The sequence below is a fragment of the Lepisosteus platostomus genome, chromosome 8 (genome assembly GCF_059453375.1).
Source record: "Lepisosteus platostomus isolate fLepPlt1 chromosome 8, fLepPlt1.hap1, whole genome shotgun sequence".
Lineage (NCBI taxonomy): Eukaryota > Metazoa > Chordata > Actinopteri > Semionotiformes > Lepisosteidae > Lepisosteus > Lepisosteus platostomus.
Window position 1 is genome coordinate 31,273,072 of NC_142618.1, and position 22,398 is coordinate 31,295,469.

General features: G+C 41.8%; 1 protein-coding gene across 11 annotated transcripts in view; it reads left to right on the forward strand.

Annotated features, from left to right (window-relative positions):
• Window positions 1-22,398, forward strand: part of smarcd3b (SWI/SNF related BAF chromatin remodeling complex subunit D3b) — a 95,342-nt gene that overhangs the window by 36,748 nt on the left and 36,196 nt on the right. For 2 of the 11 annotated variants that reach the window (XM_088643116.1, XM_088643118.1), the window contains exons 1-3: window positions 4,351-4,693; window positions 21,262-21,455; window positions 22,002-22,091. In XM_088643116.1, coding sequence (XP_088499242.1) covers window positions 4,592-4,693; window positions 21,262-21,455; window positions 22,002-22,091 — 386 coding nt within the window. In that variant the 5' untranslated portion in view covers window positions 4,351-4,591. Of the gene's footprint in view, window positions 1-4,349; window positions 4,694-21,261; window positions 21,456-22,001; window positions 22,092-22,398 lie in introns of those variants that run through there. The other 9 variants (XM_088643117.1, XM_088643121.1, XM_088643124.1 and 6 more) reach the window with 7 other exon arrangements.

A 22,398-nucleotide genomic window follows, 5' to 3' on the forward strand; every position in this document is an offset into this window, starting at 1 on the left:
TCACAAGATGCTCTTCAGGCTTTTTTATCACAGATAAACAAAAGAAAACCATGGAAGGCTGAGAACAGATGAATAAAATCACCTTTTCCTGAGACTTTATGGAGATCTTGTCTCTCGCACACCCACACCAGCATTTCTCCAGTCCTCTCTGAAGTGCAGAAAAGATCTAATTTGCACACTAAAGCTTTTATATAGTTACACATTATGTCATTTCCAAGTATTTAATTTGTAATCTGGGTCCCCAGTGGAATTTCCTGTGCCAGTTGTGACACCTGGTTTTTCTTTTTTACTTATGGTGAAGTTTGTATTGTGTTATGAGTTTGTAAACCAGAAAATGTATACGGTACAAACTATCGCTGCCATCTGGAGGCCAGATCTTGGTACTGTAGAACGTGAACCTCCTGTCCCAAGGTGACTTGCAGTGACAACCTCCTAATTCCACCCACCAGGGGTCTTCGGTTATTCTCACTGGATGCTCTTTTTTAAGTCACTGGGAGATCTTCAGGCGATTGCATGGTTCTTGCTGTGTATGCATTATTTCATTTGTCAGGCAATGAATACACTTTATTAGTTTGTGTGGTGGGATTCTGAAAGAATATTGATCTGCTCCAATTAAAAGTAGTCTTAAGTATTTGTTGGATGTGAGGACATCAGACGTGATTCTTATGTTCTGACCATCAAGTAACACAGTCGCTTGGGCCTGTCTTCAGAATTATGATTAACTTCACTTAGACTTACAGCTCGGCAAGGGGAAGTTTTCTTTTTACACAGACTGGGGAGATTTGTCAGTCTCAAAGCTAGAGTGGAGTTTCTCAGTGTTTGCGTGGAAAACTATCAGTGAACCGACACTACCGAGTTCCTTTCCCAAGACACGGGGTCACCCGCAGCCCCGAGACTCCTGAGGAGCCTGGGCATGACCATTGTGAGAACAACTGTTGTGAAACAAAGAGACTTCAGATGAGGAAGTGTTCACAGGCATTCCAGCCAGCTGTGGGCTCAACATGCAGTCCACAGGGGACGCAGACTGTGATCATGTGCTCTTTTTTAGTCTGTGTACATCTCTATACATCTGTGTGCATCTTTGTGTCTCTGGTAGCGGTGTACATTTGTGCTTGTGTGTTTTGTTTGTATACAGTATGTGAATGTCTGTGTGCTCAGTCTTGGTGTGTGTATGTGAAAATAGTAACCTTTTCTTGAATTGGATATTCCTGGAAATGTTCCATGTTGTAATTATCCCATGACAGAAAACTTTCTTTTCCCAGATTGGACATTTGGCAGACATACGGTATGTAGTTACAGTATAGTACCCCTGAGTAGCAGTCTGTCAGCCAACACACTGTGCTACTCTTTTGTCACGAGGAGCTCAATATTATTTTCCATGAAATACTCAGTGTCTGGTGTGCATATATCACTGTATTAATTTAACATGTATTTGATAACATACTACAGTTGGTATAGCCCATTACAATTCTCATCTGCAAATTGTTTTTCTTGCCTCTCTTATGAAGTAATATGGAAGTAAAGGGAACCTGTGTACAGTTACGTCTTATTAGCAGAATAAGGAGAAAGACAATAAGAAAGAGCAGTAGACTCTCATGCCAGTCCTGTGTAAAGCCAGCAGACAAACTGAGTGGGAAAAAATAGCTTGGGATCAACTGACAGTGAGTACCTGTCACAGAGGAATGTATTATTCCACAAAACTGTGGTGGTTTTAACAGGCTGCTGTCTTCACACGTGTGAATTAAATTTATTGATAAAGAATGTATTTCCTGATGTCAAGCTGTTTAATGTATTGTAATGAAAGGCTCTGTATAGTTAGAAAATAATCTACAGAAGAGTTGTACAGTATAACTGTGAGGCTGCCTTTCTAGTAAAATGTCTTACTACAACTGTTTAAGGGGAGACGGATCACAGATGTTAAAGTATTCAGGAAGTCAGGCATCGTGGGGCTGAACAAGGAGGAAGAAAATGTGGGAAATATAGACAAACCATAGATTGGGGGTTTGGGGAGGAGGAGAGTCAAACAACCTCTTACTTACAAAGCATTTTTAGTACGGGTAGATTACCTGTTTAAGATTTGCTGAAAGGCTTTAGCTCACTCAACCAAAACCTGAATCAGAGTTCTACGCTGCTGGAAGTGTATCGGAGGTTTTCTGAAACCATGCAGGAAAAAATGAGCCTGGCTCCGACACTACAGTTTAAACAGGGAAGTGACTGTCTGCAAGTAGAGCCTTGGAAATACAGTTGTCAAATTATTCAAGGGGAGATTATCCCCGAAATGAGTGGTAAGACATCCCTCAGACATCAGTGCGAGACACAGTTAATGGGTCCTGACAGCTGTTCCCCCAGAATTGGAAATAGACAATGAGTTAGAAAACAGGTACTGCCAGTGAAGATAGCATATACTGAAGTAATTGTGGTCAGGCTGTTGCAGGGATTTAAAAGCATCTGTCATAATGTACTCTAATAACTTTAAAGGATATTGTAACCAACCATTCAATGTAAATTTAAAAATTCTGTAGATCCACAAATTTTATGTATATCTGTTGTGCTGGCGATGATTCCTCAGATCTTTGACGTTGGTGTTGTGCCCTTTATTAGGTCTATTAGGTCTATTAGGTTTCAACTCATATATGGGATAAGTGTGAGAGAATGCAGACTTCATGAACATTATACTTAAACCTTAGGCTATTAATGTAACCTGAAATGGATAAGGGATACATTGTAAACTTAAATTGCTTAATTTGCAATAACCGATTTCTTAACCATAAGAAATCATTGCCTCTGAACAGTTTACTGTGTATAAAGAACAATTTGTTATTCAGCAGTGCCTGGTGAAGTTCAACTGTGTTGCAATCTTCTCGTTTCGCTGAAACTGTATTCGAGGTCTGAAGTTATTAATGCTACAGTATATCCTGTTCTGACCTGCTTGCCCCTGTACATCCCTTGGGGTTTTCTGAAAGGCTCAGCATCGCTGTTATTGCCACACTTTAACAACTAAGCACTAGTACTGGACTCTGGCTCATACTGAATGCTGCTTAGTAAATATTTCTGATTGTCATGGTTTTGTAGTACGTTTTTAATGTTCCCTTTCACTTACACTTACCTGTGCTCAGCTGTACCTACAGTATGCTCAAATCTTTTTTCTTAAATATTGTTCTTACTATAGTTTACTGCCCTCTCAGCTTGAAGTCACCATTTGATTACTCAATTGGCTTGCCAGTATGGACCCTGCACCCTCACAGGACTGCGGATGGTCACCTCGGATGCTCACTTGTAAGCCATGTGCCAAGCCAGTGAGTCACAACGCTTCAAGAGACAGTTGGCACCGGTTGACTGTCAGGACTGCAAACTCACGGGCAGGTCCCAGAGGCGGCTGCTGTTGACTTTTCATTGGCTCAAGACCATCCAGCAGTTGGAGTCTGACCAGTCGTGAGCTAGTGCCGAGAAAATCCCAGTCCCGTTCAGATGGTTCTGGGCTTAATCCAGTGCTGTCTTGACGACTGGACTCGGATGTCGCATCGGGTTCATGGGTGTGAATCTTTCTGCAGGGGAGCATTTGAAGTACAGAAACTGCCAAACAGCCCTCAGGTGGTTCTTTCGGCTCCCCTTTTTCCTGTAAGGTCCCAGCAGATCTGACACTTCTGGAAAACTGGAGATGGGTTTCCCTGCAGCATACAAGTGGAACTGTTCTAATTTAATTAGAAAATAAGACACTGAGATGTAGAGAACTGTACAGGATTGATTTGTCTATCTGGACATAAGAGCTTTATAAGACCTGGCTTTCTATGTTAAGTTCTTTGGACATGGCCGTACAGGGAATAAGAGTCCACATTTTGTTTCCTGTGATAATGAGGTTAAATGAAGTTTTCTTGGTTAAAAGCGCACCCCTTGCTAGCAGCTGAAACCCATGCTTAAGGTTTTGTTTCTTTGTTTCAATTTTTTTTAAATAGCTTCACTTCCATGTTTGATTTAAAGCAATCTGCTCAAGTTGGTTTGCTTTGTGTTTCAAAACGCACAAACTGAACATTTGGAAAGAGCTTTAAAAGCGTTTGAGAAGTCGAGACGCAAAATGAAAGCTGGGCCCTTTAAGTCTTCTTTCTCCTTTTTGAGAATGAAACCTTTCTCTTTGGTCAAGCTGTAGCTCTGCACATTTGTCATCAGTGATTGGCAAGGGGAATGGGTAACTGTAAAGCAAACTTTTCCAGCCAGTGCATAAACACCAGAGTGCAGCAGCCAGTCACACAGCATGCCCTTATCTACCAATGGAATGCAACAGCTGCGTGGGGGGCCCTGAGGGTGGGCCTGCCGGAACCCCCCTGTCAGACCCCCGCCCTCCCTCCACGGGCTTCTGAAATGCTGCTCAACTAAAAAGTGTGAGAGCCAGAGAGAGGGACTTGGCTTGGCTACACACTTAAAACACAGAGAACAAGAGAGGGAGAGAGGGGGAAAGAGAGAGAGAGGGAGTGGGAGAGAGTGCTCTGAAAGGCAGGAATAAAAAGGAAGAAAGTGAAGTAGGGGGGGTTGAGTTGGAAGGGAAAGAAAGAGAGCAAGAATAAGGAGGAAAACAAAAGAAAAAGGGGGCTACCAAATGGCTACAGAGGAGACTGCCGGGGGAGCCCGCAAAGCTACGAAAAGCAAACTGTTTGAGTTCCTCGTCCACGGTGTGGTGAGTAGGTGCTGGCTGGCTGGGGTAAGAGCTGGGTTGCTCTGTGTGTGCAAAGCTTGGCAGTCTGCATGCGTGAGATAGCTGGGAAAGCCGTGTGAAGGTTATTTCCAGCCTTGAGTCGCGTACCGTTTCTTTTTAAAGAAGAGAGGGGAGGGAGGGAGCTGTGGGGAAGCAGGGGAGGTGGGTTTTGTAGTCATTAAAAAGAGAAAGAGACGCTGCTCCTTGGTCGCTTCCAGAAGAGCATGTGGAGTGCCTACTGCGACTGGCCTCCACAACTTGAGTTCTGCTGCTGCACGCAGCACACCTGGACAACTGGGGAGCCCCCCTCAACCTTTTAACCAGTTTAGATGAGACCAGTTCAAGCCCCCTTAATGGTTCAGTCTGGGAAGTGCAGAGGAAGGTTTATTGCCTTGAGAGGCTTATCAGAGCAACAGAAGTGCGCACAAAAGCCTTGTGCTTTGTAAAGAGTAGGAAAGTTTAGGAACAATACAAGTGGAATGCTGGAACAAATGGACGTCAGCTCTTAAGATCTGGCAGTCTGGCATATTGTCTTTTTGTTTGTTTTTAAGAGAAAAAATAATAAACTGCGTGGGAGAAGGTCAGTATACAATATGCTGTAGTGTGCTACTGTATGCATACTGTGTCAGGATTCAGGAGCCGTGTCTTCTAAGAAAACATGCCTAGTATGTTCCAGATTGCCTGACAGATTTTGTACAAGATGAAAACTCTTTTGCTACAGTAAGAGGAACCTGCTTAGTGCAAACACTCATCCAGCAAGCCCAGCAAACAATGTTGAGAGCACATTGACTTTATTTGTGGGCCACCTTGGTGCTTGTCTTAATTAATTATGATAAACAAAGTCTTGCAAAAATAAACGTTGGTTTCCACCATGCTGGACCTGAAGAGCAGGACATCCCTGGAGGCAAAAAGATTTAGAGAATCTCTGAGTTTCTTACACCCAGATGTCTCCTGAATAACAAATCTGTTCTGCTGCAATAGAAGCAAATGAAATACAAACCGTCTGGCTGTCTGGTTAGAAGAATTTAGAGACAAATTAGAAATTAGAGGTGTATGTCTACAACTTGCTATTGGTTTCTGATGCAGTTCTTTGTTTGTTCTTCTTAGATTGTTCTGTGCTGTCATAAATATTTCATTACAAACAGGGTAACACCTGAAAGAGAAAATGAGGAGAGGAGGTACAGCATGTTAGGCTTACCCTAGATATAGACCACCTCATAGAGTTCTCAGCTTCGTGTGACACTAATCAGCCGCCTCTGTGCATATTCCCTGACACTGTAGTTTGAGAAGTCTCTTCAGATGCTATTTTTGCTAGAATAAGTAGTCAGTATGACACATGGTGTGTAACTTTTACTTTTTTATTTTGGAATCTCCAATTATTTTCTTATTTATATTCTCCTATGTGAAATTGACAGAAACCAATATCCATTGCCCTGGTTCAGCAGATCTTGGCAGGTACATTGGTTTCATTGAGGAGAAAGTAGGTGGATGCTTTTGACATCCAAGTGACAAACCTGGAGACCCTTGTCAGGATCTTGCCATCCCACTGTTTCAGGTCGTAATGCGTAATCTGAAACACCACATGTAAATCACAAGGGAGATGATTAGTCATCTCTGTGCCATTCTCAATTTGAGTTCTATCTCATTGATGCTGAGCCTTGGCAATACCAGTCACTCTGAAAAGATCAGGTTAGTTTTTTGCCGATGTAGGTCGTTTAACTCAGGCGTTGGCCTTCCAATCAATGTCACCCGCTGCTTCTCTGGAAAAACATGTTTTGAGTTTGAGAAAAGCTTTTTTGGGATATAATGTTAACTATTTTCAGTATGGTTGGGGATCAGTTTGCTAGTTCGGCGTGGTTAGCTAAATTGCTTGTTTAGAAATGGTTACACCAATGACACGTCACTAAGGGCAAGGAAGGTCAGTGCCTTTCCTTCAGCTTTTCATGGCATGCTTTCAGCCAGTATGCATGAGTAAATAGGACCTGTGCACTAAAATGAGTGAAGTCAGGTGAACCACTAACGGCATTGATGCCCCGTTCTTCTTTCTCACCTTTCACTGAGTCTATATGTTTGGAAAACACTTGTGCGACTCGATGGTAAGGAAAGACAGAGCACATCGCTGCTTCTTGTCTTTTCATTGTGCTATAAAAGAATAGACAAACAAAGTTTTGGCTGTGGAGCCCTCTTCAGGTTACAGCATTCCTTTTCCTTTCAGCACAGAATAAACCTTTACCTATTCCTTTGCAGCCTACGCATGCTATTCATAGTTGAGCTATCCATATTTTGCTTTGTCTACATTGACACACAAGTTGTTTATTTTAAAGTGTGACAGGGTCAATAGTGGGACTGCGTGTCACAAACAGCACGGAGGCACGCAGACACCGTTGCATTCCCATGCGCACCCGATCACTCACTAATAAACTTCAATCACCTTGTCTATTTAAACTTCCACTCTGCAACTGTGGAACATGCAGCTGTGGCCCCTCCAGTGGGTGTGATAGTGGCAGCCTGCCACATAGTTACAAATATTACGAGTTGGTCATCTTGTGTGTGGCACCATGTACATTCAGTTGACCTTGTGAACTTCAAAGATGAAACTTTTGAATCCAGACCCCTGTATTCATAACTTTTATCTTTGTTAAATTAAGCAAATCAAAGAAAAGACGAAAGTTAAAAAAAACCAAACCAAAATAAAATCTCTTCTCTGTTCTGTACATCATCATTGCCATCTCTGCCAACCACATGAAGACTAATTATCCTAAATGTCTTGGGGAATACAAAGTCAGGATTTCAAGAACCAAGTCAGCCTGTGATATCCCTGACATAATTATCCCCAACAATGCAAAATCTAGAACTCAGGTTTTATTAACAGTCATAATAACTGTTAGTGGAGTGATGTTTTTATCATATTCTTCTATGTTTACAGTAACTGTAGCATGAAAACTAAAACTTCCATGGAGAACAATCTGGTTGTTCTTTGTTAAAATGTTCTTCTGCAAGAGTTCATCAGTGGTTCATGAAGAATTAGTTAAGAATTCGAACACAGCTGTGTAAGCCATTAAGTATGGGATTTTCCTCTTGTGGAGGATCTTCTTTGTATTTATGAAAGGTCTCTTTGCAGTTGAGGTTTCTTTGGAAAGGTCCAAAATAAACAGCGTTCTGCATTGCTCCCTGTTGATAAACTTGGCCTCTCTCCTGGCTTTTCATACTTGCTCTCGTCTCTGAAAACTAAGAAACATAATAGTAGATTGAGGGTGTTCCCCTTGTTGTGGCCTTGGCTAGGTAGTGCTATGTGCTTGTTGTGTGGTCAAGTTGGCATTGCTCTCTAGATTTTCCTTGTGCCAGACATAGAAGGCATATGTTTTTTGGTCTGGAGTGTTCCTCCAAATCCATGATCCTTTGCTTAGTCTGTGTGAGTTTTTTGATGCATGTCTTTGACAATTTAGTTGTGTGTGTGTTTGTCTTCAACTTTCAATTTTCAGCTTATGTCAGCCATTTCTGTTTTGATGACCCAACACGTCAGATGTGATGTTGGTCCGGCTGTAGGAAGCAGTAGTTAGTTCAGAGAAGTTATCTTAGTCTTAGGTTGTGTGTTACTAAGATGTTCATGCTCATATGAGGAGGGCATAGTGGCACAGTGGTTAGCATTAGTGCCTGACAGTGCTTGGCTGCTATCTGTGGGAGGTTTGTACTATATGTCCTCCCCATGTTCACGTGGGTTTCTTCCTCATGCTCTGGTCTCCTCCCATAGTCTAAAGACATACCGTAGTAGTAGGTTAATTGACTTCTGGGAAAACTAGGTTTAGTTTAAAGTTTAAGTGTGTGTGTCTGTGTGTACCCTGTGATGTACTGCTGTCCTGTCCAGGGTGTATCCCGCCCTGCTCCTGTTGCTTGCTGAGATAGACTCCGGCTCCCCCGCAACCCTGTATTGGATGAAGCAGTTAGAAAATGGATGCAAGGATGGATGTTGTGCCTCAAAATCTGCACCTCAGCTGCACTCAAACTTTTTTCAGCTTTAGATTTTCTTTTTTTCTTGAGGCACTGAAAGCTTTTTTAGCCAGTTTTGACTTTTTTAGGCATAAAATAAATTCTCTACTTTATTGTCTTTAGTGTTTTCCATCCAGCCATTCCCAAAAAGCAGCTTAATTCCTGGTAAGGGTACCTGATTGCGTCATAATTTTTGAATCACAACTACATACAGTAGGATAAGTCATTAAAAGTATAAACTGGAGGGAGGGAGACATTTCCCAGATGTCTTACTTCTGATGTTCGATCAGGTGACATCTTTTTGCTATTTTGCTGTCTCTCTGTCTAAACTCAGGTTTATGTCACATCCATTATGCACACTGTAAGAAGCTGCCACTTTGTTAAGGACTGTAAAGTGCTGCCATTTTAAGATACATTGTCTTGACGTGGAGATACTGCAGCCACAAGACCAAGCAGAAACCAGAGCAAACACAAACATCAGTGTCTGGTAGCATGCATGTGCAATGGGTAGATAATTGTATCATGGGCTTAGAAGTACTGTAGGAAATGCATACCATTCCTCTGATTTGGAAAGGAGTTTTTAATGTGACTTTGCCCAGTAAAATCAAATCAGCATCTATGATGTTTAGGCATATCATTAATTTTTGCCATATTACTGTTTACTGTTTGTCTGTAATGATTCTTTTAAAAATGATACCTTTTTAATCAACATAATGAACTGTTGTGAAATTGTCAGGCTTTTAAATTAGCACGGCACTTTTACTGGTCTTCATTTACTAGCCACTTAGTGCTTTCTACTTTTTACAACACACATCTGTACCATAATAAGAAGTGCTTTCATTTCAGCAGCACTTTTCTTTATTGAGAAGGATCCTGATTTTTTCCTCCATTCTGAATTAGGGCACCCACCTGGGTGATGCTTAACTGTCATTTAGTGCCAACAACTCAGTGCACAACAGTTCAGATGGAGAAGTGAGGCAATTGATTCACTGTTTGAAATAAGAGGCAACATTAATAATAATAATAATAATTGCTTACACTTATATAGCGCTTTTCTGGACACTCCACTCAAAGCGCTTTACAGGTAATGGGGACTCCCCTCCACCACCACCAATGTGCAGCATCCACCTGGATGATGCGACGGCAGCCATAGTGCGCCAGAACGCTCACCACACATTAGCTATCAGTGGGGAGGAGAGCAGAGTAATGTAGCCAATTCATAGAGGGGGATTATTAGGAGGCCATGATTAGTAAGGGCCAATTGGAAATTTGGCCAGGACACCGGGGTTACACCCCTACTCTTTTCGAGAAGCGCCCTGGGATTTTTAATGACCACAGAGAGTCAGGACCTCGGTTTTACGTCTCATCCGAAGGACGGCGCCTGTTTACAGTATAGTGTCCCCGTCACTATACTGGGGCATTAGGACCCACATGGACCGCAGGGTGAGCGCCCCCCGCTGGCCCCACTAACACCTCTTCCAAATGATACCTGCTTTAAGCAAGCCTGAACTGCAATTTTGCCAATAAAGGGCTTGGGGTATAACATGTAATAAGGACTTCAGTTTAATGGCCTAACTAAGGGAGCTTACATCATACAGCACTGTATTTCCTGGCTTGGGTTTAGTCCAGCAGCACCACTCCAATCTGATTTTCCTTGATTTCCCATCCCAGTATAGGTTAGGTCCAGTTACACTTAGCATCTGAGATCTGATGAGTTTAGGCATCTGATACAAGATATGAGGTTCATAGAGGAGTTATATAATCCAATTTGTTGGTTAGGGGCTGATATATATACATTGTGGTCAAAAGTGGCTATCCTTAGACTGCATAATATCTGGATGGCTCTTTATAAGATCTATAGTGCCAAATGCAGAGGACAACACATCTCTGGGGACATGTGTAGGTGTTGGTTTGCGCAAGTGTGTGGGCCTGCAGTTTTCATAGATCAGTGAAGGAACACAGTGGAAAGTCAAGTTGAACAGCGATTGCCTGTCCTGTAGAATAACAGAGAGGAAGCACTGGCCAGAGTAAAATAAGAAATTAAAGCATTTTCTTTTTGCAAAGGGCTATTTTTAAATGTATGATTCACATAACAATTTGTGATGATGATGTGAGATGTGAGAAACAGTAAATCTTCCAGTTACCCATTTAATAGGATAGAGAGCTGCTGTAGTTAGCATTGAGATACAGTACAGCCTCTGCTCATTACTTTCCATCCCTCTCAAAATGTAGCACGCCGACTAATGCATTTTAAAATTGTAGAAAGACAGTATGGAACACCAGGCCAGCAGCTCCAGATGAAGATAGCTGCCGACCCTATCCGTCACAACAGTGCTCAAAGAGGACCTAGTACTTTCCTACGCATGTTTTTTTTTTGAGTGTCCTGTAATAGGAGGCTTTTGAGCATGCGTGAGTAATGTGCTTTCAAAGGCGAATGGTGAGATTGAGCCACTCAGCCTTTAAATGCCCCTGCCCAGTGACGATTCCCACGTAGCTATCAACCTTCTGGCATCACATATTTTGTGTGTGTGCCTAACTACAACCAAAAAAGGCTGTTAACAAAGCTGGATGGAGGCCGGGGTACCCTTAAATTGTGCTTGGTTGCATTTGTTTCTAGAATTTACTCTTCTGGAAAAAAATCAATTTTACTGATGCAAAAACCATGGTATTTCTTTTTGGATTGTACAAATTGTGTTTTAATATCCCCCTTTTATCTGTTTCTTGTCTGAGTTTCCAAGGTTGTACGCTGTTTTAATTATTTATTAGTTGTGTTTTTGTGGTTCGGTTTGCTTGTGTTTTCCTAAAGTTCATAAAAATTGGCCCAAATCAACATGGTAAGATAAGATGCATATTTGCGTCATTTCATATCACAATGTAACCAGTGCACCATTGACTATACACTGATAAATCTGTTTACTTGACTTTGAAGGCACAGATTTCCCACCTGTGGAACTCATTCATTATGGGTTTCCAAACTGAGTACCAGTCTGCCCAATCACGGGACCTCCTTTCTCACAAGTGGTTCAGCCTGTGGCTTCTCCACCACCTCAAGACTCTGGGTTGCGTCTTGCCTCCCTCACACATCTTCCTCAAACACCAGCTCTTCTCCACCCAGCTAGGCAATCCGATGTGTATGTTTCGCATTGTGTATGTGAGACTTCAAAGCTCTCTTACCTGTGTTAATTTCTTTTTTTGGTATTTGTGCTATTAGAAGTTAAATTACAGTCTGTTATTATATCTATTTCAAACGTTACCTTGTCCATCCATCCATTTTCTAACCGTTTTATCCAATACAGGGTCCCAGTAATGTCATCATTAAAAAGGCACCGTCCTTCAGATGAGACACTAAACTGAGGTCCTGACACTCTGTGGTTATTAAAAATCCCAGGGCATTTCTCGAAAGAGTAGTGGTGTTACCCCAGCATCCTGGCCAAATTTCCCATTGGCCCTTACCAATCAGGACCTTACCTTTACCAATCAGGGCCTGCTAATAATCCCCATCTCTGAACTGGTTTCATTACTCTGTTCTCCTCCCCACTGATAGCTGGTGTGTGGTGAGAGTACTGGTCACTATGGCTGCTGTTGCATCATCCAGATGGGGCTGCACATTGGTGGTGGTAGGAAGGAGCCCCCATTACCAGTAAAGTGGTTTGAGTGCAAAGAGCAGAAAAAGTGCTTTTATATTATTATTGTTGTTATATCTTGAAAAAGATTTAAAAAATAATTGTAGAATTGAAAAAAGCTCTTACTTTGTGCACTAAAGAACACAACGTTGACTTATTTTTAATCATCGAGTGTCACACAGAGGTTTCATGTCTCTGTAAACACTGTAGGTGGTTGGGACATGTTCAGTTGGACAGGCTGGTGGTTGTACACAAGGTGGATCTTGACATTTTCCTTTTTAAATTTATGCGCTGGTTCTCTAAATAGGGGCAGTGATAACTGCAATGCTGTAATAGCTCTGTTCTCCGGAGGGTTGGTCCTGGAGCTGCCCTCATGACTGTAAATTCTCAGACAGTGAGGTTGTGCCCTTGGTGCTTTACTATTGCATGTGTTTCCTTTTATTACACATTGCATGATATGCAATCAAAAGAAAAAACTTACTAAGGAACTACTTACTGTAAATCATGGCAGACGAAATCCTAATGTTGTCATTATTCAGCAGGCAGAGACTAAGATAGGATGCTCTGTACTTTTGTGACAAGAAATCATCGAACCTCATCCAGGAAAAAATGAAGCAGCAGACCCTGTGCAGCCTAAATAATACTGTGAAGGGGTGGTGAAAGCACTCTTTTCTTATCAGCCAAATCAAAATTGTTTACCATGTCGTATTTTGTTTTTGATTTTCCTATTCCTTTACCCTCCCTGTCATATGGAATGGCATATCGTAATCATCTCAGAGAATGAATAAAAACGCGTGTACTCCCATTATAATGTTAATACAGATCCTTATTTCACCCTGTGGTATTTGGACAATATAGCTGTGATTTTAAGGTTTACAGGCTTGCTAGGAAGAACTTAGTCTGGTTGATCTCTTGTCCTTGAACCAGACTGCTGTGGAACAGCAAGGAAAATCAACTGTCCAGTATGGTCAATCTTTCATAGTTCCTAAGCTCTCCATCAATACACACAAATCCTGGATTCTGTTTGTTTTTTTCCTGAGACATGAGTTTGTACAACTATTCAGAGAAAAAGAAAGGTTTTTGCTGGAAATCTATATAAGGAAATAGCTACCTTGTAACATGCACAGATTGCCAGGTGTGTTGAGCAAGTTGAACGTTATTTTGCTTTGTGAAAAGAAAAAAGAAATGTGTCGGAATCTGACCTTGAATGGCCTCATTTTCTCCTAATGAGCTCTTCCAAATGTTGCTACTCCAACCTTGTGTGAATGCCCTAGGCTGGGAGATATCTCAGAGACGGATAGCGTCTTATGCTGAGAGCTCAGTGTGTCCACATGTTCCGAGTCAAGGCTCAGTGGCCTGGTGATTGGAACAGAGCTGATCATCCTGGGGGCTGCTCTACTTTTTGGGGGTCAAAGGGGTTGTGAAACTGCAGGTTCCCAGCCAGCTGAAAACAGACACATGTGCAAAAAGTTTGCTGCGGATTGTTAGCTGAGTAAACCTGCAGTTTGCCTTGATTTCTCTGTATGTCCTGTACTTATGCTTGTTTTATAACGACTTTCTTTTCTTTCATCTCGTTCTCCCTGTACTTAAGTTGTTTGTCTATGTTATTCCAATGGTTTGAGCTTTGTCTGTGATTGCCACAGCAGCGTTCTGTGTGGTAGTTCTTTACAGAAAAGTTTGTCCTTACAGAAACATTAAGGGCAGTTTACTTTGCTAGTATCAGTTGCTGAAAGGAACTGCTTTGGGGACTGAAATCTTAGTACTTCAGTGAAACTCTGAAAGATAAATTAAACTTTTACCTCCATTTTAATTCTTATGAGCTGCTTCCGTATAAAATTGTTTAATGTCTGATTCTTTAAGTAGATTGCAGAAATCTAGGGCATCCTGTGCACATAAATCATGCCTTTTGAAGAAGCACTTAAACCTGAAAATGACAATGAGAGAAAGATCAAGGAAACCAGCTGATAAAAAAATGTTTCTATTTACTTATAGTTTTCAGCCACCTACTATTATCCCCTTCCTTCACTCTCTAATGTATTGAGTTAAGTGGGTGTGTAAGGTTGACTATATTATACAAGCCTAGATAAACTCAACCAGGACACTAACTGGGGCTAACACCTCTGGTCTTTTGAAAAGTTTCTTGCTGTCTTTAATGATTAAGCACAGGGCCTCAGTTTAACATTGCATCTAAAGGACAGCACCTTCCTATAGCGCAGTGGCCCTAGCCACCATACTGGAGAATTGGTTTGGGAAATTTGGTACAAAGGGAACAGAGTTACCTGCTGGTCCTCCAGCACTATTTGCTGGAGGTCTCCCATTCTTGTACTGACAAGCCCCAGCCTTGCTCAGCTCCTGAGACCTGATAAGATGAGGCTACAAGATGGCAATGTTGTTGTTTTGTAAAGAGATAGTATGTGCCACATATACTGTATTTATATATTAAACCATAATACAAGGAAAGCCGAAAGATTACATTTTAAACACGTATAATTTTTGCTTGAAACATATATTTTTAATCTAAAGTCATTTTTCTTGCAGATGAGGAATTGTTGTCATATATTTCTCAGAACTGGCAAACAGTTACTGTACCTCTGTAACACTGCCCAGTACTGGTGCTGTGTAAAGCCTTTTGGTCTTGCCTGGTAATGCCTGGTAATTTCTCACACGCAGTACAAGGTAGAGTAAAGTCACCAAGCCACATGTGGTTGACTTCTCACTGTTTGGGATGTATCCCTGGTGAAACTGTTGTCACCATTCTGTGTCATTCAGGGGCCTGTCTCTCAAGGCTCCGACTTCCACTTGTCAGTCCTGATGACAGGTTGTGACCCTTGGGTATGCACAATGGGGAAACTCAGCCTTGATTCCGGTTTGTTAATGTTTGTTCTCCAGTCCAACGATCACACATTGAAAACTTGGGCTGCTCTCTCTTGGGCACATCCAGTCTGCAGTGTGCCAATAGCCATCCATCTGCCTCTCTGTGATAAATGCCTCGCAGGTGCTGCATAAAAGCTGTCCAAATGCACTGTGTCTGTGCTGTCTAGTTGAAATTCTTGCTGTCTGTAAAGTCATTGCACACTTTTCTCTACACAAAAAAACTGGCATAATCAGCATGTGACACCAGCAACGGATTCATGAATGACCTGCTGTTCAGGAGACACACAATATAATGAGTTGTATAATCGAAAAGTTACAGATTAATGTCTTGCATAATAAAATTCTATGAAACACAAGGGTCACATTTATTTACAACTGTAAGTATTCCTTTAAATAAAAGCATCTGGAACTACACAGTGGCCTCTGAAGGTCTCCTGTTTCCCTGGGTTATAAAAGGAGGTAACACAGGAAGGCATTCTGTAGTAGCATGTCTTTATGGTTAAGGTCAGAGAGCTTGCTGAAGACTGCAGGCATATGGTTGTTGACAATGTCAAAATAGGGGTTTGAATTAAAGTATTCTATAAAAACCGTAATCTACCACTTTCAATTGCAGTGTTCATTATTAATTTTATTAAATTCCATTTAAGGCTGCTGGTTTAATGACAAACCAGCCTTGAAGAGGGTAAAATTGTATCTTGTCACCACAGGCTGTGAGACAAGTGGTTCAGGAGGAAACCATGAGTGTAAAGGGAACTGCTGGAAATCCCAAACACAGATGTTCAGATTGCAAAGTGTTGAAAACTACCACTTGAAACTGCACGAATGTGGCAGTCATAGCCAGGTTGCAAAGAAGAAGCATCATCTGAGAGAAAACCACAACAAAGAAACTGAGATTTTTCGGACTGCATTTGCATGACAATTAAACTATGTCTTGTGGTCTGATGAAATGAGATTCGCTCTATTTCTATGTTTTGTGAGCTGTAAGTGCTTACTTTATATATAAATTAACAGATGCTAGATTGTGAAACATCAGAAATTGCCTGAAAATTTTTGGAACGTTAAAAAAGTGCTCTGAAACAAAATCCCGCAAGTCTTTGTGAAGCATGTCATGTAAACCGATAGTGATATTTCAGTACAGAACTGGGCATCTTTACAAGATCATTGTTGATTATTTAATCTGTCCAGCCATTTTCTAACCAAGACGGAGCAAGGGTCTATCCTGGCAGGCCGGATACAACCAGGACAGGATGCTAGTCCATTGCAGGGCACACAGAGAAACATACATACTCACACTGGGGCCTGAGAACCTACAAACTCTAAGCAGATAGCAGTCCAGGATTTGAACCCAGAGTTGCCGCACTGTGTGGCTGCAACACTAACCACTGTGCCACCATGCCACCCTCTGATCTTTTCATATGAATATTAACTACAATGAGGAGTGATGTGCTGAATGTGAACTCTTGCTGGAAATTGAAGTCCTGTATCAAATATGCAAAGCAGCACCAACAGAGGCTACAATACAGGAGCCCCATTAGATAAACTGTCCACTTAACTGCACATATTAGGGCAAAACTACTATCAATGAACCTCTTCCCCTGAAGATAGCTGAAGAAGATAGCTGTGGTATGTATAAGACAAGCCACATAAGAAAAATGTCCTTTTCCAGCGAGTGTGAGGAAGTAGAATAGTTTCCCAGTGGCACCGGCTCTTTCTGCCTGGCCATTATCTTGAGAAACAGAACTGGAAAATCACGTGTGACCTGTATAACAGGCTAAACATTTAATAAATCAAATACTAGGCTTTAAAATCTACGTCACAGGAAGTCCATATGTGTGGTTGAAGTACTGAAGAGTTTCAGACCAGAGACTTGCTCCAAATATATATGTTGTTAGAAGAACGAATCTATGGCATCTATTTTTGCTGACTCTGATTGTCTGTCTCTCCCTGCCAGAGTAAAGCAGGTCCATTGCTTTTTAAGAGCAAGCAATTAAAATAGCTACTAAAACACTGCACAATTATCTATGCACCCAGTTACTCTTTTTGAATTAAACCTGTAGGTGATTATCTACACCCCAGACCCCCTGCCAAACAGCAGTACCGCAACAAACTGCATCTCAGCCACGCTGTTGGTCTGGAAGGGTTTCTCACCTGCCATTGCAAGCTACGCTTGCAGTCTTGAGGCCATGGTGTAGAAGATGATGTACCCTGGCAGGTTTCCCAGTCCATATGCATTTCAGTCTCGAAACAGACAAAACTGGGGTAAAAGCCAGAACCTTTTCAAGGTAAAAACATCAGGCCACCCCCCCCAGCCACTGTGGTTTTATCAAGTTCTTTCTGAGAGCTAAGACTGATATTCAGTTGAGACCCAGCAGCTGCTGTGTAAAATAAAGACAAAGATATGACTACGCACACTATATTGCTGATTGGTGGGCTTTTTTCCTGCAATTGCATTGTAGCTAGAACTGCTTTCCGTGGTGTTTTACTTGCGCATCACAATGGCCATTTAAACACTTAATGACACACTCTTAATGTATTGTAGAATGGGTGTTTTGTCATAATGTTAGAGCTTCCACCTCTTTGTCAAAAAATAACATTTGGTATTTCAGTGTACACTTTTAAAGAAAGATTAATCTTAACATTCACATAATTTCAATGTTGTCCCAGTGTGGGTGAATTGCATCAGTATTTCTAGTGAGAATTTAATCTAGGCGGCATGGTGGGGTATTGGTTAGCATTGCTGCGTGACAGCACTGGAGCCCTGGGTGCTATTCTGGACTTGGAGTGCTGTCTGCTTGGAGTTTGCATGGGTTTCCTCTGGGTGCTTTGGTTTCCTCTCTCAGTCCAAAGACATACAGGTCAGTCAATTGGCTTGTGGGAAAATTAGCCCTGGTGTGAGCCATGTACCAGGATGGGCTCTGGCTCCCCTGTGATCCTGTACTGGATAAAATGGTTAGAAAATGGATGGATGGATATAGTTTATCTTTGACTATCCAATCAAGGAAAAAACTGACTAAACCTTTCAATAATACTGATTAGTTTGGTAGACTGTCCTTTCCTTTTGTGGCTGGTGTGACATTTGTTTGGTATCTTACCAACCCTGTGACTTGAGCTGCTGTGGCCAGGTGCCTGTCCAGTCTCTCCCAGTCACAGCTGTGAAGGGGAATCCCAGTTGTCACTAGGCTCATGCCAAAATCTGTTTTAATGCCTTCTCATTCCCGTTAACCTACTAACTAAAGAGGTTTGAGGGTTTTACTCCAAAAATGGAGTAAATCCATTTTTAGGCCAGTGGAAAAGTGTTATGAGTGAAGTTTATTTTTAGTTTCAAAACAGGATTGTTCTACGTTTGCAATAGCAATTATTGTCTTTCCAATTTAGTGTTTGTTCACAACCGGATTTCACAAGAGTTTATAGTCCAGCTGAAGACAGCACTGTTCCTCTATAAATGAGATGACGGGCTTCTGTATTAGAAGGTGAGGATTTTCAGCCCTGTTGCAGTAACATATGTTTTAGCAGCCTTTGCCTTCTGACTTTCACAGACAGCTTTCCCCAAGTTAGTATCTGGGTAACTCAGCATACCAGATTTCACCACAATTTTGAGTATTTTTATAGACAGATTTTTTTTATAGGCTTCTCTAGGCTTGATACTGTTACACTGGATTGTACTGTATGTTTCTCGATTTTAATAATCTTCATGACACATGCTTTAAAAACGATTTCATTTACTTGGAGTCGTACAGCGTACTTAATACCTTCTGTAATAATAATAAATAAATGAATAAATGCTATGACTGGTATGAAATGGTGTGCCTGGTATGAATATATTCACTTCCTGCTTGTGTCTTCTGTAAACCTCATTTTACTCTATTAATAGATGTTTATGCTGCATGCTGCTATAGAAGACCATGGGCAAGTGTTTCCTGGAGCGTAATGTTCAAGAGTTCTTGTAACAGAGATCTGAGGTTCTTCATTTTTCAGTCCACTCTGATCTTAATGTTTTTTTATCATAAGAAGTTGGATAAAGGCATGTCCCCCGTGTTCTTTAGGTCAAAATAAAGTTAATTGATATAAGGAATGTTTTTTATATCATGTCCTCTATTATATTGTATGTTCCTAGCAGTTGGTTACACTCAGGTTATTTTTAAAGCTTTTGAAGCTTCTTTTAGAGAACCTAACCTATTTAGCTATGAGTAACTAATCAAATGTTTTAGTACCTTGTTGTCTCTTTCTTTTTCACCTTTAAATACTTTGAATGACTCCTAAAACTGAACAGTGAAATGCAAAGCCTGGAAAATCCCATTAAAAAAGGCTGTCTGCATTTCACAGGGAAGAATGAATTGTTGTAATATCATATTATGTGCGTGGCTAAATAGGAAAAATTGACAGTCTTGCACCCTCATAGTTGCTCTGTTCAAGAAATGTTGCTCGTGACTCTTTTAATCATGTTTTCCTAATAACATGCTCTGTGAAATTAAGTGTAACTCAAATCTTTCTACATGATGCTGTCTAAAGAGTTCCTATAGGTATTTGGACCATTTCTATATATTTGGAACATTTCTATAGCCTTCTGTGAGCTGTGGTTTTACAGAAGCTTATTAACACTAATCTTTGACTGCTCAGTGTTATTTTAGATCAAAGGGTATAGGCATACAATGGATTGTGGTCTGTCAGTCTAGCCCTGAGAGTTTATTCTTATGGTTGTAGGGTGGAATGTGCTTTAGGAAAGAGACTGGCCCTCTCAAGGCTGGGAGGGGAGTGCAGGAGCCTCTTTCTTCTGTGGGTTAGTGCAGCTGCTTGCGCTGGAGTGGCAGAGGCAGGTGTCAGACAGGCTTCCCAGAAGCTCCCCACTCGCCCCCAGCAGACAGGTGGTGGAGGGAGAGCGAGGAGGCCTGGGGCCCAGCACTTGTGACAAAACTGTAAATATCTTGAGCAGTGTTGTAAAGTAAAAACATAAAGAAGAGTTACGAATGAGAGGACACCATTTGGCCCATCGGGCTCATTTGGTAGTTAGTAGATACAGTAATTAAACCTAGGACCTCATTCAGATATTTCTTGAAAGAAGCCAGGGTATATGCCTCTTCAGCATGGCTGGACAACTTGTTCCATACTTCCACAACTCTTTGTGCCTCCTGCTTTTGGTTTTAAATGCACTTTCACCTGTGCCCTCTAAGAAGATTCCTGGTCTGCCATTAGTCTGAAGGAGGACACTTATATTCAAAGCAACTTACATTTGCACCCATTTTAATAGCTGGGTATTTGAAATATCTTGCTCAAGAGTACAATAGCAGTGTTTCACCCAGGATTGGAACCCTCTCCCCTCCAGACTCCAGAACCCTGTTCACTGTATTCACTGTACCACTTTGCTGAAGGAATTCTTATTAAAACCAAATGAATAACTCCAAAGCCAATCAATGCTGCTGCTGGATAGTGCATTTCCATTCTGTCTGTTTGGAAAAGGTACTTATTGAACTGGGCATTGAGAAGTAACAAAATCATCTCAAGGATTATTCCCTTAGGAAGCTATTGCTAAGAGCAATATACTGTGGAAACAAATGCCCCACCCCCTGCTCTGCCACCACTCACGTTTGTAAAAATACCTACCTCAGGGGTGTGTGTCCAAACTTGGTTCCAGATTGCTGAAGTCTCTAAAGATTTCAAGGGCTACGTGAAGCAGGTGCACCTGCAGAGTGGGGTGACTCTGTAAACAATCCAGTTAAGCCAGTAACCAGCAGGTTTAGCTCATTAATAGCTGTTTAGGAATCAAACCCTACAGCCATACCACCCCTCCAGGGTGTTCATTATTGTGTTAATTATCAGGTATTAAGACAGAGTACATGTACAACAGACATTACATGCAGGGAGATTTGATCAAATGTATTCACATGCTTGAATACACAAGATTTTTCTCTATCATTGATTTAAGACTTCATTTGGTTTAGCATAACGTGAGGATGAGTACATAGGAAGATCTGAGAATGCATTTCTCTCACGTGGTGGGTAGAGCTTGGAATGGCTTGACAAATTATTGAGAGAAATCCTCTGTGTTTTTATTTCATGCCAGTGAGCTTGGTTTCTCTCCTCTGCTTCCTGCAGCGTCCAGGAATGCCATCTGGAGCCCGGATGCCCCATCAGGGAGCCCCTATGGGTCCTCCTGGCCCTCCGTACGGGGGCAGCCCCTCAGTCCGTCCCGGAATGCCAAACGCTGTTATGGAGCCCTCCCGAAAACGCCCTGCCGCCTCCCAGCAGGTCCAGCAGCAGCAGCAGGCTGCCCAGAACCGAGCTAGAAAGTGAGTTCAGTCAATTTTTCCCTTCTCTCTTGTCTGCTTGGATGCTTGCATAGGTACCTGCAGCTGTTCCAGTCTGGAGCCTGTGTGTTTTACGCCTCCACTCACCTTGTTTGTTGCAGGACTGTTAATGCTTTTCTTTGAATTAAACTGTTCTTACCCATCCTTCGTTTGCTCTACCTGCCTGTCAGCCTGTTCCTCTGCCCGTGTGCTGTTAGTCTGTTCATCATCATCGTCTGCAATTCGGAAGCACATCTGTCCACCTGCATACGGTTGTTTGCCCGCTCTTTTACGCAATCTCTTTCACCCATACAGACTCACCCACTCTCTGTATGTCTGTTGGTGTCAAGTGTTGATCTAGAGCAGAAGACTGCAGCATGAGGCCCAAAGCTGAATAAGACCCTTCTGATGTAGGCCCACCTACTCCCTTCCCTGTGCACCTATGCACACACGTGCACACACAGTCTGACTGTGTTATTTGGCCCCTGCTTGCCCCTGGCGTGTTGAAGTAATTCTAATCGGAGAACTTCAAATCCCATCAACCCTTAGGAAACCAGTGGGATTCCCTGGAGCCAATGAGATCGCAGCGAGGCAGATGGACATGAGAGAAGCCCAATCAGATCCCACGCTTGGATCAAAGTAGGAGTTTATTGTGATGCATGTTAGTTTTATCACGTACTTTTATTTTTAATTCCCCCCCCGTTTACCAGCTAGCCACTACCAACATACCTGAAAAAACCCAGCCACTGAATTTTGTTTCCTTTTCGCACAAGAGGGAGACAGCTTTATCCATCTGTCATCTGAAAGCTGGACACTCTGAATAACGACTTTCTAGCTTATTTTCTGCTGGTGGTTTTGTTGTTCTTTTTGGACTGAGTAGATACAATACTTAAATACATTTTAAAGTTGTCAGTTAAAGCACCAAATAATGGCTTTTTCTTATAAA